Raw genomic sequence first — 16,107 nt, 5'->3', positions numbered from 1 at the left:
CCCGCCTGCAAAACTAGCATAGGCGCCCTTCGGTTTCTTTTAAATTAATATTTTATATCGCATCAACGGAAAAAAAGCTCATTTTGGCGCCCCCCAAACAGCGGCGCCCGCCTGCAGTGCATCCCTTGCAGGCCCGTTATCGCCGGCCCTGCTTTTACCTTCTATAATTTTTTTTGTTGGGACCATGAATCTCTCAAGTTATAGAGAGTTATATTTTGTGAAATAAAAAATTAAGCACACACACTTTGCGACTGGCGCATATATCGTGATTATTGAAACAATTAACAAGATACATCCTGAAGTTATTCCAGCAAAAATAGACTCATATGAAAAATGTCTAATTGTATATTCTTGATAATACATATATATTTTTTTAATTTGACCATTCTGAATTCTAGTCTAGGCGCCAGCTAGGTGACCGTGGCCTTTTCAATTCTGATTTGGCCAAACTAGTTTGGCCTAGGCCAAACTAGTTTGTCCTAAGCGCGTTAGGATAAACTAGTATGGTCTAGTCCAAACTAGTTTGTCCTATCGCGCGCAGGCTAAACTAGTTTGTCCTAGGCCAAATTAGTTTATCCTGATATAAATACACACACTTCAGGCCAAACTAGTTTATCCTGATATAATAAAGACTCACACTTCAGGATAAACTAGTACAGCTTAGTCTAAACCAATTTAGCCGAGTCGAAAGTAATTTAGCGAACATGTAAGGACTTTTACATGCGGGGAATTCCCAAATCACGTCCCAACAGGGATGGCAAAAAAATTATACATCGATATATTGCATCATATGATACATCGAATGAAGATATTGATACATGCTATAAATCAATATATTTTTGTATACTTAATAATATAAAAAATAATAAAAGGATAAGGTTTTCTCCAAAAATTAAAAGAAAAGATACACTTACGAATAAAATCGAGTACGAATAATATTGTTTTCACCAATTTTGAAAAAATGTGAAAACGTTGAATATCCACGTCCGTCTGTCCGTCCGTCCATCCGTCTGTCTGTCTGTCCGTGAACTCAACTCCTCCGTCATTATACCAGGTAGAATGACAAATGAGGTGTCAAATGAAAGCTTATAATCCAAGGATGGTACTAAAGGTGAGACATTTGACCTAGGCTATCTGTCCGTCCAACCGCGAATATAACTCAATATTATTGTTTGTTTGTTACGAATAATTATAGTTTTAATAAAAATGATTATATTATTTATATTAAGCCGTACTAGTTCGCTGAATTACTTTCTTCTTCTTGGCTTTTCCCATTATGGGTTTGTCGTTTTCGTCTTCCATAGCACTCTATTCTCCTAGTCGCCATCTCTGAGGTCTCTATCTATCATAGCATTTTCTATGTGAGTTTTCCATCTCACACCAGGTCTTCCTCCCCGCGGGTCCTAGTCCAGTAATCTTTTCGGCCATCTGTGCTCCGGCATTCTTTGTACATGCCCGTACCATTTCAGGGCTCTACTTTTACTACCACAACTTTTTTGTAATTGAGTATTCTACTTCTATTCTGTTTCATATTTCCTCTGCTCTTATTCTATCCTACCTGATAATTTGTAGACACCTTCTCATAAACTCCAATTCAACTGTTCTTATTTTACTTCGTATTATTGTTGTCACTGGCCATTCTTTTGTAGGGTAATATTCTGCACTATGTCCTGAAAAATCCTTTTTTGTTTTCTTTAGTTAGAATGTTCTTCCTTATCACTCCATGGAGTGCTTTCGTGGCTTGTTTTCCCCGTACTATTTTCATTTCTATATCTTTCATATAAGTGCCATCTCGGTTTATCATTTACCCTATACGCTCTGAGCTTCGCTGGTGGCGCTCCTAGCGGATTACTAATTCAACTTTCACCGGTAATTTTTAAATTTATTATTTAATTTTTATCGCTTAACATTTACAACGCAAAAAAGTAATTAAATTGTAATCGATTTTTTTAAGATTTTGCTAATCATTTTGACGTTCTATTGATAAAATATGAATTTCTTACTTCGGATACTTTCACAATTATCTTGTAGATGGCGCTAAGATTTTTAGATTAAATTATAATTACATATTACGGAACATTTAAAAAACTTAAATTCAGTATTTAAAACGTAAGTATATTTAAGGTAAAAATATATACCACAGCTTTGACCAACTAATATTTTTTATAATTATTGTTTTTAATTTTAATATTAAATTAATCACTTTGACATTTATGTCAAATTTCCGGTAAACGTTTACAGACTTGCCACTATTGGCGCTCGTGAATTTGTAAATATCCCCTCTACGTACGAGCTCACAGCGTATACTTAAAAGTCTTACAACTCTCAATAGTGTCTTCTAAACTTACGTTTAAATCAGCAACCAATCTGTAATTAATTTTGTACTTTCGACTAGTAGATTATAAGACTATAGATTAAATTGGTTTGGACTAGGCTAAGCTAGTTTACCCTGATATAAAAACATTCACTTCAGGATAAACTAGTTTGGCCTGAAGTGTGCGTCTTTATATCAGGATAAACTAGTTTGGCCTAGGCCAAACTAGTTTGTCCTGAAATCGGGTTTGGCCGGTAACATATACAGTGCTAGTCAAAAGTCCGTACCCCCCCTCGTATCTTTTGAACGGTTATACCTATAATAGTGAAATTTGGAGGGAAGAAATAAACGGACGTAAGCTTCTTAACTAGTCATGACAGGTGACGTAATAGTGACAGATGACTTTACAGCGCCACTCTGACAGATAATTTTAAATGAGACCTTATGACAAGTGATACATCGTTTGAAAGGTATTGAAAATGCCTATTCAGACATACTAATTTTGTTTGAGTTTAAGCAAATTTTGATGAATAAATGAAATAAATATAAAATTGTACTTTCGCATTTAATTAATAAAAATTCTAAATTCCGCCTATGATTACTTGTCAAAAAGGTTGATGTTGTCGTAAAACTACTAGAGAATTGAAAAACGTCAACTTTTTTGACAAAAAAAACCATAGGCGGACATTTGAATTTTTATTAATTAAATGCGAATCTACAATATTATATTTATTTAATTTATTCACCAAAATCAAAATCCACTTAAACCCAAAAAAATTAGTATGACTGAATAGGTATTTTGAGTACCTTTCAAACGAGGTATCACTTGCCATAAGGTTCCATTTAAAATTATCGGTCACAGTGGCTCTGTAACGCCATCTGTCACTATTACGTCACCTGTCATGAATAGTTAAGAAGCTTATGTCCGTTTATTTCCTCCCTCCAAATTTCACTATTATAGGTATAACCGTTCAAAAGATAAGAGGGGGGGTACGGACTTTTGACTAGCACTGTATATGTTAAAAAGTGTAGGTGATAGACCACATCCCTGTTTAAGGTCTTTTGTTGCGATGATTGTTTTTGTTTTAATTGCCTAACTTTATTTGCACTTGTGTTTTTTATACAGTCTTTGTGTTATATTTACCCATTTATCTCTAATGTGATTTCTTTTCATTGCTTCCCGCAGTTGATAAGAAAGCTATGTTTCCCTCCTCGGTCACTCCCGGAGTGCCATATCCCGTTTTTTCTTATATTATGATAACTCTATCAAAAAATTCTCTTACCATAAAAATTATTTCGTAATTTTTGGGGGCAATAAAAAATTGTAATTTACAAACAGAAAATTATAAAGAGTATGCATCATAGGCCTGGATCCCGAGTACCAAAAAAGTTGATTAATAGCAAGCTGAAAATTTGGCAATAGCTTAACGGTGTCTAATCGGACGAACTTTGATGTACGGGAACACTGGGACGGGGGAAGTTTTAATTGTGGAAAAGTTTAAAAATTTGGAACGTCGGATTACGAAAACGTCTCATGTATTTTGTCGAACAGAACATCCAATTGATTTGTTACTCTTTCATTAAGCTCCCATGCAAAAATTAGACTGCTATTACTAACCAACATGATTCCTGTCATTTGACATGTTCTTCGTGTTCCACTCATTAAAATGCCCAGTTGGCGATAAACACCAGTCTGATTTTTGAATGAGAGTTTAATGAAATGGTAACAAATCAATTTGAAGTTCTGTTCGATAAAATACATGGAACGTTTTCGTAATCTGACGTTCCCAATTTTTAACCTGTTCCACAATTAAAACTTCCCCTGTTTCAGTGTTCCCGTACATCAAAGTTTGTCCGACTAGACACCGTTAAGCTATTAACAAATATTTTGAGCTGGCTATTAATCAAGTTTTTTTGGTACGCGAGGTCCAGGTCTATCATGTATTGTCAATATAATATTCAATCAATAGTCCATTTACTCACGGCTTTTGCTCGAAATTTTAAAGAACCGATTGGATTGACATCTTTGGCATACACGTAGCTAACATGTCAAAGAAAAAAAGTGATATTGTGCCGATGTGTGCTTTTGCCCTGGTGATGAGTTTCACCCCTTTTCGGTGTGAAAAATATGCTTTCAAAATAAGTCCGGAAGTGGATAAACTAACTAAATTCTTTTTTTGCAACTATTGTTTTATATCATTTTTTATAGACCTGGATCCCGCGTACCAAAAAAGTAGATTATTAGCAAGCTGAAAATTTGTTAATAGCTTAATGGTGTCTAGTCGGACAAACTTTGATGTATGGGAACACTGGAACAGGGGAAGTTTTAATTGTGGAACAGTTTAAAAATTTGGAACGTCAGATTACGAAAACGTCCCATGTATTTTGTCGGACTGAACATCCAATTGATTTATTAACCTTTCATTAAACTCTCTTGCAAAAATCAGACTGCTATTACTAACCAACATGATTTCTGTCATTTGACATGTTCTTCGTGTTCCACTCATTAAAATGCCCAGTTGGTGATAAACACCAGTCTGATTTTTGCATGAAAGTTTAATGAAATGGTAACAAATCTCAATTAAAAATCTGTTCCTCAATTAAAACTTACCCTGTTCCAGTGTTCCCGTACATCAAAGTTTGTCCGACTAGACACCGTTAAGCTATTAACAAATTTTGAGCTTGCTATTAATCAACTTTGTTTGGTTCGCCGGATCCAGGTCTATTACTAGTCATCAGTTATTTGTGAGTGAATATGTTCATTTTTCATTAAAAAATAAACAAGTTTTTAAAAGGTGTTTTGCAGATAACTCAAAAAATAAGTATCTTTATAAAAAAAAAAAAATTTGTAGAAAAAATATACTTAGCTTATAAAAAAAGTCAAAAAATGGTATATATATGAGGTGTCTAAACCCAGTAGAAGAGTTGTAGCTAATGAAAAATATTTATCAAATTTTATAAACACAATAAACCACAATAAATTATATCAAATTTTATAAAGTAAAATAACCAAAAAATGAAACACGTTTTGGAGAAAACTTATTACAACTTTTTGTAAAGTGTTTAAAAAAGTTTATTTTTGTTGTTGTTCTGAAGCTATTTCCTTGTGGCATTTTTATAATTACGTATTTTTTATGGGAAATAAGCCACAATTTTACTAAAAAATGAATTTATTAACGTTTCGAAGCCCAAATCGGGTTTCGTTGTCAAAATACAAAATACTATTAAAATAAAACAAACATGTTGTTGCTAAGTAAAAAAAATTCTTCTAATAATTTATTTAATCTGACTCATTTATATTGGCAATTCAGACGTATATTATATATTTTAAAGTAGAAGACTTTAAAATGATATCGCCAATATTTATGAGTTGCGTTCCTGGGACGACTTTACTAAAAGATAGTTCATTCGATTACATGAAATCAATCCCAACTCAAGAATATCCGTCGCAAAAAAATCATAGCATGTGATCTGTCTTTAAAAAGACAACCAAATGCAACGATGACAGTAAAATTCTCGCGTTAGAGATTCCATAGTAAATCACGAGGGAAAACCAGGAAAAAACCTCGTGATACTATCCCGACATCGTAAGTATTTGGTCTTACATTTAATCTACCTTCAAAAAACTAACACCAAATTCTGACTTTAATATGTTTAAATTATAAATAATATTAATATTACATAGATATACAATAAGTAATACTAAAATATAAAATTTGTACTAACTCGATATGTTATTGACTTACTAATCGTGGTATTTTCTTTCTATTGACTTCCTCTTTCAGTATGGGTAACCACATCCTACTGCATTCTACCGAGGAATTTGCGACACAATTGGTTTCATTTAGCATAATTAGAGCCGCTTCTTTGATTTTTCTCTTTTTACTATCTGATTCTTTCAGGACTATACTTGAATCTCTCCACTGAACTCTATGTTCATTATCCCATGCGTGTTGACATATCTGAGATCTATCAAATTCTCTGTTTTTAATATAAGACTGATGTTCACTTATTCTAACGTTTAATGGTCTTGATGTTTCACCTAAATAAAATTGTTCGCATTCACAAGGTATTCTATAAATGCAATTCTTTGTTCTTTCTTGTTCATTGTTAGGTTTAGTTTTAGATAGAATAGATCTCAATGTGTTTGTTGTTTTGAATGTTGTTGAAATGTTGAATTTATTTCCTATCGTTTTAAGTTTCTCGGATAGTCCTTTTATATATGGTATTGTTATTTTCCTCGTATTATTTCTTGTGAATGTTGTAGGATCCCGTTCTAAGTTGTTCTGTTCCATTCGATCTAATCTTGTCAATTCCTTATTTATAAACGATAAAGGATAATCATTTTTTAATAAAACAGATGTTAACAATTGTTTTTCTTCTAAAAATGAATTTTCGTTAGAACAAGTAATTTTGGCTCTATCATATAAGGATTTAATGATTCCCTATTTAACGTTGATGTTGTGATTTGATTTGTAATTGAGATATCTGTTGGTGTGTGTTGGTTTTCTATACACTTGAGTCTCATATCCAGTATCCTTCTTTGAGACTAAAACATTTGAATATAATGTTTAAATAAATAAAGTGTATAGAAAACCAACACACACCAACAGATATCTCAATTACAAATCAAATCACAACATCAACGTTAAAAAGGGAATCATTAAATCCTTATATGATAGAGCCAAAATTACTTGTTCTAACGAAAATTTATTTTTAGAAGAAAAACAATTGTTAACATCTGTTTTATTAAAAAATGATTATCCTTTATAGTTTATAAATAAGGAATTGACAAGATTAGATCGAATGGAACAGAACAACTTAGAACGGGATCCTACAACATTCACAAGAAATAATACGAGGAAAATAACAATACCATATATAAAAGGACTATCCGAGAAACTTAAAACGATGGGAAATAAATTCAACATTTCAACAACATTCAAAACAACAAACATATTGAGATCTATTCTATCTAAAACTAAACCTAACAATGAACAAGAAAGAACAAAGAATTGCATTTATAGAATACCTTGTGAATGCGAACAATTTTATTTAGGTGAAACATCAAGACCATTAAACGTTAGAATAAGTGAACATCAGTCTTATATTAAAAACATAGAATTTGATAGATCTCAGATATGTCAACACGCATGGGATAATGAACATAGAGTTCAGTGGAGAGATTCAAGTATAGTCCTGAAAGAATCAGATAGTAAAAAGAGAAAAATCAAAGAAGCGGCTCTAATTATGCTAAATGAAACCAATTGTGTCGCAAATTCCTCGGTAGAATGCAGTAGGATGTGGTTACCCATACTGAAAGAGGAAGTCAATAGAAAGAAAATACCACGCTTAGTAAGTCAATAACATATCGAGTTAGTACAAATTTTATATTTTAGTATTACTTATTGTATATCTATGTAATATTAATATTATTTATAATTTAAACATATTAAAGTCAGAATTTGGTATTAGTTTTTTGAAGGTAGATTAAATGTAAGACCAAATACTTACGATGTCGGGATAGTATCACGAGGTTTTTTCCTGGTTTTCCCTCGTGATTTACTATGGAATCTCTAACGCGAGAATTTTACTGTCATCGTTGCATTTGGTTGTCTTTTTAAAGACAGATCACATGCTATGATTTTTTTGCGACGGATATTCTTGAGTTGGGATTGATTTCATGTAATCGAATGAACTATCTTTTAGTAAAGTCGTCCCAGGAACGCAACTCATAAATATTGGCGATATCATTTTAAAGTCTTCTACTTTAAAATATATAATATACGTCTGAATTGCCAATATAAATGAGTCAGATTAAATAAATTATTAGAAGAATTTTTTTTACTTAGCAACAACATGTTTGTTTTATTTTAATAGTATTTTGTATTTTGACAACGAAACCCGATTTGGGCTTCGAAACGTTAATAAATTCATTTTTTAGTAAAATTGTGGCTTATTTCCCATAAAAAATACGTATTTATTTTTGTTTATTAAAAAAGTTTCCAGCATAAAAAGTAAGTAGTAAGTTACACTCAAAATAAAGTTGGGCCTTTTTTTTTTCGAAAAAAAAAATCGGAATATCATCCCTTAATTAGTATCCCAAATGAAATTAAGCGTTACGGCTTCATAAGTGGCTTTCAAATATGTATTGTTTATAATATGATCTGTGTGAGTTATATCGGTTTAAAGTGCTTATTTTTTTAATAAAGTGGTTTCATAGTAATTTTTATTTTAAATAAAAAATGGTTTTTTTTTTAAATAACTTAAAAATTGTAAAAGTCGCAGATTTAGAATGCAGTCAGAAAGCAGTTTCTTTTAACGAAAAGTCTTAGATTTAAAATATTGTTTATTATTTTTATTTCAGTTATTTTAATTGTTTAATTATAGTAAACTTTGTATTTGAGGCTTTTCGTCTTCCTCGTTTTACGAGAGATGTCGCTGATTTCTGTCTCAAAGGTGGAATTATTGCGTTCGTGGTAATTTCCCTTAAATAAGGTAGTTCGTTAGTATTTGATTCAGAGTTGTGACTACATAGCTCCATTGATAAAGCCTGATTCCAATTCTGAATCAAATAAAAACAAAAACTGTCTTTTCCCCCAACTTAAATATTATTAGTGATACCAAAAATCTTAAATAGTAAAAAATGTAGGTTTTGCTTTTCTGAATATTTTGGATTTTTTGTTTTTCTGTAAGACAAAAATTGGTTAACATATGGCTGTTCAAAATTTGCGTACGCTCGGTAAGACCTTTCAACTACAGCCCTTTCAAAAATAAGCACTCTGAACCGATGAAACTTACAGACCATTAAACAATACTAGTCCAGGGCGGATCTGTTTTGAGATGGAGGTTGAGAGGTGACTCAAATTTTTTTGTAGAAATTGCTTGAAAATAAATCAAATAATAATATTTGAGTTATCCTCCCTCTCAAAAAGGTCCGGAACATTGTTTAAATAATCAAAATGTCAAGAATTTAAGGAAAAATTCGATTTTTTTCTTCGTTTTTTGATTATAACTTTAAAAGTATTCATTTCCGAGAAAAGTTGTACTGACATAAAAGTTGCGTAACTAAATTTACTGCAATATAGAATTGGTTAAAAATTTAAAAAATAGTCACCCTAGTTGCAAAATAGCAATAATTGCGAAAAAAAAACATACAAAAACAAGTATTCGCATTTTACGTTTTTCAACCGTTTGTGCTACACTTAGGACCTTCATATTTCACCCAGAAAAACTTTATGATACAGTAAAACAATACTGTAAATTTCATTAAGATGGTTCAATAGATTTTGCAAAATAAATTTTGCAATACAGCTTTCGCAAAAAAAATTCATTTTTTTCAAAATGTGACAGGACTGAAAATAAAGCAGATAGCAAGTTGAATTTTTTTTTGCTTATAGAAGTGTACTGTACCTTTCATTTGCAATTTTCAAAATTAAAATCGATTAATTACCACGGCGTCAGAAAATTTTTGAAATAAACAATATTTTTTTTTGCTACGCGCAGGACAGCGGTGTTCGATTCACACAGGTTGATTTCCACCTAAATTTCTTCCAATCTTTATCTAATATATTATTTTCTTACTCTATATTTTGTTGTATTTTAATTTTTTCATTCCACAAAAATCAAACTAATTTTATTATTGTTTGTGAAATATTGTTTAAACAATTGCATATGTTTAAAAATAATAAACTTTTATTATTTAAGTTAAAATATATGAACAAAGAAAGTTTTTGCTAATAAAAATGTTATTTCAAAGGATAGAGTATGTGTTTTTATTTTGCAATAAACAAATTTATTTATTTATATCGAAATGTCATAAAAATTAAAATGTATCAATCATTATCAAAGGTCATTGGAATGCCCAATCAGAGCCACCTATCCGCTGTCCTGCGCGTAGCACCAATAATTAATGTTTATTTAAAAAAATTCCTGACGCCGTGGTGTTAAGCGATTTTAATTTTGCAAAATTGCAGATGAAAGGTACAGTACACTTCTATATGCAAAAAAAATTTCAACTTGCTATCTGCTTTATTTTCAGTCTTGTAACATTTTGAAAAAATGAATTTTTTTTACGAAAGCTGGATTGCAAAATTTATTTTGCAAAATCTATTGAACCGATCTTAATGAAATTTAGAGTGTTGTTTTACTGTATCATAAAAATTTTCAGCTAATTATCAAAGATGCTAATAGGCTATTGATTATATTCAAAATAAGATAGCTAAAAGGAACTACAACGTTAACGGGGTTTTATTACTTCATATGGTCAATGGACATCTATATATGAAAAAACCGCGGAGTGCTACCATTTAGAGGGGTGCGTTTTTGAGAAATGGGTAAATTAGTCCCTGGACACAGGTTACATTAGCGTGAGTTCTATGCACTTTTGGTACAAACATATCTACATAAAAATTGTTCCTGGTTAAATTTTCTATCTAAATATCTTTTTTTAAAGTCAGTGATACTTTTTTCTACAAAAATATATTCAAAAGAAAAAGCACAAAGAAACCCAAAAGAAAGAAATTTTGTTTTTTGTCCTATAACTTTTGTCCACGAGGATATAGGTATAGACATTGCTTTACAGAAAAAAACCTACATATTTCTTCTTTAAAATATTGTTTAGTAGAGGTAATTAGGATTTATAGTTTTCGAAATATTATTTTTCAAAGTTCGCCACTCACAGCAATTTTGGCCAATTTTCCTTGTTATTTCGCAAATATTGTTCTGTAACTTTTTTCTACGTAACTTTAGGTATATGCAATAGTACACGTAATAGGAATAGAAATCAATTACCTTTAAAATGGTCTACTGTATAACGTTGTACGACTTTTTTTAAAGAGGTTATGGTTTTTTAAGGTTTCTATAATTTTAACGATTTTTTATAATATAATATAGAAATAAAATAATATTACTATATAATATATTATATATTTAATAGTATATTATATATTATATATTATATATTATATATTATATATTATATATTATATATTATATATTATATATTATATATTATATATTATATATTATATAATACCTAATATAAAAATAATATTATTTTTTACATTTATTACGATTATTTTTGAAATTTCTCATTATGTATACCTTTTTTTTGTGCATGACTATACTATATATTGCTCAATAAAGAGGGCTTACTTTCTGTTCTTTAAAATGGTGTATCATCTATATTTAAATATGTAATGGAAACCGAGTGATTTTACCAAGATTATATAAACATTAGTCTTAGAAAACATCACTTTAGTTAAAATTATTTAAACGTTGACATTTAAAAAATTTTCAAAATCAAAGTCCATCTCTTCGTTAGCATTAGTTTCAATATCTTCCTCTGACACCTCAGTTATCTTAGAGTGCCCACAATTAGTACCCATGCACATGCACTCTTTGCAGAATATTGAACAACTAATTCTTATCTTCCTACAACCGCAGTTTTTTGTACATCCTTTGGTACATTTACATGCTATTTTTTTCAAGCAAAGCTTGTGGTGCAGGAGCTTTGACAGTAAATATTGAAATTAAACCATATTTTGAAGTTTGCCCGGCCGAGTCAAGTGGATCCAAAGTATTACCTATAAAAAATAAGATTCAATCATAACACACAATCACATAAAAAAATTATAATGAGGAATTTAAAAAATAATCCTAAAATCAAAAATCGTTGCAAGTACTTATTACATTTTGAAAAAGCATATCTTATTCAAAAATTATCCTAGAATTGTTTATAATACACCATTTTAAAGTAAACAGAATAAGCTTTCTTTTTTATTATATAATATATACCTAAATGAAGAAAAAAAAAGTTATAAGGGAAAACTTAAAAAATAATCGTGAAAAATATAAAAACTCGTTAAAAGTATAAAGTCTTGAAATAGATAACCTCTTTAAAAGAAGTCGTACAACATTATACAGTAGAACATTTTAAAGGTAATTAATTTCTATTTCTCTTACATGTACCATTGCATATGCCTAAGGTTGCGTAGAAAAAAGTTACAGAACAATATTTGCGAAATAACAAGGAAAATTGCCCAAAATTGCTGTGAGTGGCGAACTTTGAAAAATCATATTTCGAAAACCTTAAATCCTAATGACCTCTACTAAACATCATTTTAAAGACAAAATATGTAAGTTTTTTTTCTGTGAAGCAGTGTGTACACCTACATCCCCGTGGACAAAAGTTATGGGACAAAAAACAAAATTTCTTTCTTTTGGGTTTCTTTGTGCTTTTTCTTTTGAATATATTTTTGTAAAAAAAAGTATCTTTGACTTTAAAAAGTAATATTTAGATAGCAAATTTAACCCGAAACAATTTTTATGTAGACGTGTTTGTACCAAAAGTGCATAGAACTCACCCTAATGTAACCTGTGCCCAGGGACTAATTCACCCATTCCTCAAAGACGCACCCCTTTAAATGGTAGCACTCCGCGGTTTTTCCATATATAGAGATTTATTGACCATATGAAATAATAAAACCCCGTTAACGTTGTAGTTCCTTTCTATAGTACTTAATCAATAGCCTATAATTAGGGGTGATTTTCACAATTTTTTTACCAAAAAAAAGGACCAACTTTATTTCGAACGTAACTTAGGTACTTACTTTTGATGCTAGAAACTTAAAAAAAAACAAAAATAAAGTCTTTTTTAATGAATTTAAAAAAGCTGTAACGAGTTTTTCCTAAAAAGTGCTTATTTTTTTGTTATTTCACAATTTGGAATTTAACGAATATGAACCTATTTTTCATTAGGGGCCCTCCATTAATCACGTGATGTTTTTTATGGCATTTTTTAACCCCCCCACCCCCTTGGTGATACGTGGTGATGTTTAAGATCCCCCCCCACCCCCATATCAAGTGTATTTTTTAGTATCTACAAAAATCTATTTTTTTAATATGTATTTATAAAATACACGTATAAGTATCATCTAATTTTATTATAAAAATTAAAGACTACAATAATAACGTTTAAAGGTAGACATATTTAGATTACATTGCTTGTGACAAGAAAACACATGTGTCTTAGCTTTTTTCTTTCTACAGGAGTACAATGCCCACCGCTGACATGTCCTTTCCAATAGTATCTGATGATCCTTCTGAAGGAAAGGGCAATACAGATCATAAATCAATTTGCTAAAGCCTTTATACGTTGGAGTAATTTCCAGAGACCAACGCAGAAGAAATGGAACAAACGTCTTGCCATCATGCTCTTGAGGCTTTGGAGTATATAGTAAGGGAGTATAACGAAGCGTTCCGAAAGAATGGAACGTATAGAACTCCGTATATCTCCACAGAAAGCGCAATCATCACCATCACACTTCACCACCTGAAGCAAATATTGGCTCTCTCCCCCCTCTCACCAGTCTTCTGAAAGTTTTTTTTTTCAATGACATGATATTTTGTTCTCTCTTGTTCATCCAAATGGGTTACATAAAAATCATGCGAAAGTACGAGTCCAGATAATTTCCGGCTTAATGCTGGCCACTCACTTGAGGATATCGAAGAGGCCGGGCGACTGACAGGCGGTTAATTGAAGGCCAAATCACCACATACACGCAGTTTTCGTAAAGGCGTTGGCACGCTCGATCACAAAATTGCATGTGTGTGGCGTCTCAACTGCAGTTCATTAACTTAACTACTCAAATAACGGCCTTCAGCCCTGGCCTGCATGCTATGGCCTCTTCGATATCCGTAAGTGAGTGGCCAGCATAAAGGCGCCATTCTTCTCTAGACGAGATTGAACGCGCTTCTACCAGGTGCATTTGTAAAGATAAATATTGCATCTAGATCATGCTTGACAAAGTTGTGTATGGCATGGGCAATACTTGAAGTATTGATACATGAGCTAAAATATTGAATTTGTTACCTGTATATATATATATATATATATATATATATATATATATATATATATATATATATATATATATATATTTATGTTTGACGACCCTGTATATATATTATTATATTATATTCCCAGGGTATCATATTCTGATAACTATTACATGGCCTAAAAGATATACTGAAAATATACTTTTTGAAAGCAAAATTACTGAAGATTTAAAAACTGACCTAGCAATCCTGGTTACGCATGTATTCAATGCCAAAACAACAGAATAACTCACAGGGACACGACTTTACCAATTCGTTAGATAGTAGGTATAAATACATGTAAAGACTAAAAACCCATAAATAAAGGCGGCAGGGTCAGTACTCCTAGTGGACACACATGGTATACATTCAAAAGAAAACAAAGGGCCCCTTCTTATATTAAAGCATTTGAGAAAATTATTACCATGAAGAGCCATGTGGCTAACATTAACATTCAATATAATAAGACTATTTATAGAAATTTGGGCTAAAGGATAGAAAATTAATGTGTTGTTGGGGTGTATTATATTGTGAATGAGAAATGGATTTTTTTATCAGTCACACCAATACCGCTTTCGATTTTTGTACACGTTTGACGAAAAAATAAATACACGTGATATATTTCTGCACCCCCTCCCCCTTGTGATGTTTCGTGATTTTTTATGGACCCCTCCCCCCCTTCGAGCCTCACGTGATTAATGGACAGCCCTTTAGCTACAACTCTTCTTATACTGAGTCTAGAGGCCACATACACCATTTTTTTCACATTTTTATAAGCTATATAGTTTTTGAGTTATTTGCGAAAAACCGTCTAAAAACGTTTTTTTTTTTGTTGAAAAAATTAACATATTTTATTAAACAGTTTATCCATTTCCGTGCTTATTTTGAACGTATATTTTTTCACCCTCCAGAAGGGGTAAAACTCACCTTCAGGGAAAAGCACACATCGGCACAATATCACTATTTTTCTTGTATATTTATGTTAGCTATGTGCATGCCCAATTTTATGTCAATCCAAACGGTTGTTTAAACTTAAAAGGTTTTGCAATATTTTACCGTGAGTGAATGGACTACATACAACAGAATATTCTAAAATATTTTCGGTGAACTTTCTATATGTTTTTGAAAGGTTTTGGTGATTGGCAACGTCCCTACTTTAAATTCTTCGTTAGTCAAATAATTTCTAACATCATTGTTATAACAGTTTATGCGACTATTCTTTCATAATTATTAATCTTTTCGATCTCTCTGTAGTGTATTGAAAAAACTATTGTTCCAATACAGTATACAGTTAAGGTCTCTTGTTTGTTTGTTAATTGGGTATGATAAAAAAAGCAAACACACAAAAAATCTTAAAAAAATCTTATTCAGTGAAATCAATGGTTCTTTCTCAGACCAAATGGATCCGGGCCCTTTGCGAGTCTTACAAAAGAAACGAACCACTAATTTCCGTGAAGACGAAACCAAACTGTTAATACAACTATGGGGCAGTCCACAAATACAAAACAAACTCTACCTCACACATCGAAAAGCCCCCGTTATGAGGCTTTTGGCTGCCAATATGCAACATCGTGGATTTTACAGAACCCCCGATGAGATCAAAACGAGGCTGAGGAACCTGAAATGCTTGTACCACCGAATTAAGAGGTCTGTGCAGACTGGAGTAGGCAGAGGAACAGTCGATCCGGATTGGCCGCATTACAAAGCCATGGACGAGATCCTCAGCAAAAAGAAGCACACCAGACCGCAGGACATCTACAAGGATGGCAACATCTTCGATGGTCCAAGGTGTGAGGACATCAAGCAGGAGATCATCGATGAGGAGCTCGATATCAACGATGACATGGATTCATACACCACCAACAGCCTTGGCGGGTAAGTTTGACTTTATTTATATTTGTTTGTCTCGTTAA

General features: G+C 31.7%; 1 protein-coding gene across 2 annotated transcripts in view; it reads left to right on the top strand.

Annotated features, from left to right (window-relative positions):
* LOC114331873 (uncharacterized) overlaps positions 1–16,107 on the top strand; it is a 58,667-nt gene that overhangs the window by 9,909 nt on the left and 32,651 nt on the right. For both annotated transcript variants that reach the window (XM_028281552.2, XM_028281553.2), the window contains exon 2: positions 15,589–16,069. In XM_028281552.2, the coding sequence (XP_028137353.2) occupies positions 15,589–16,069 (481 nt within the window). The remainder of the gene's footprint in view (positions 1–15,588; positions 16,070–16,107) is intronic.

This window comes from Diabrotica virgifera, chromosome 1 (genome assembly GCF_917563875.1).
Source record: "Diabrotica virgifera virgifera chromosome 1, PGI_DIABVI_V3a".
NCBI lineage: Eukaryota > Metazoa > Arthropoda > Insecta > Coleoptera > Chrysomelidae > Diabrotica > Diabrotica virgifera.
Note: the sequence above shows the minus strand (reverse complement) of the source record. Positions and strands in the feature narration are given on the sequence as shown.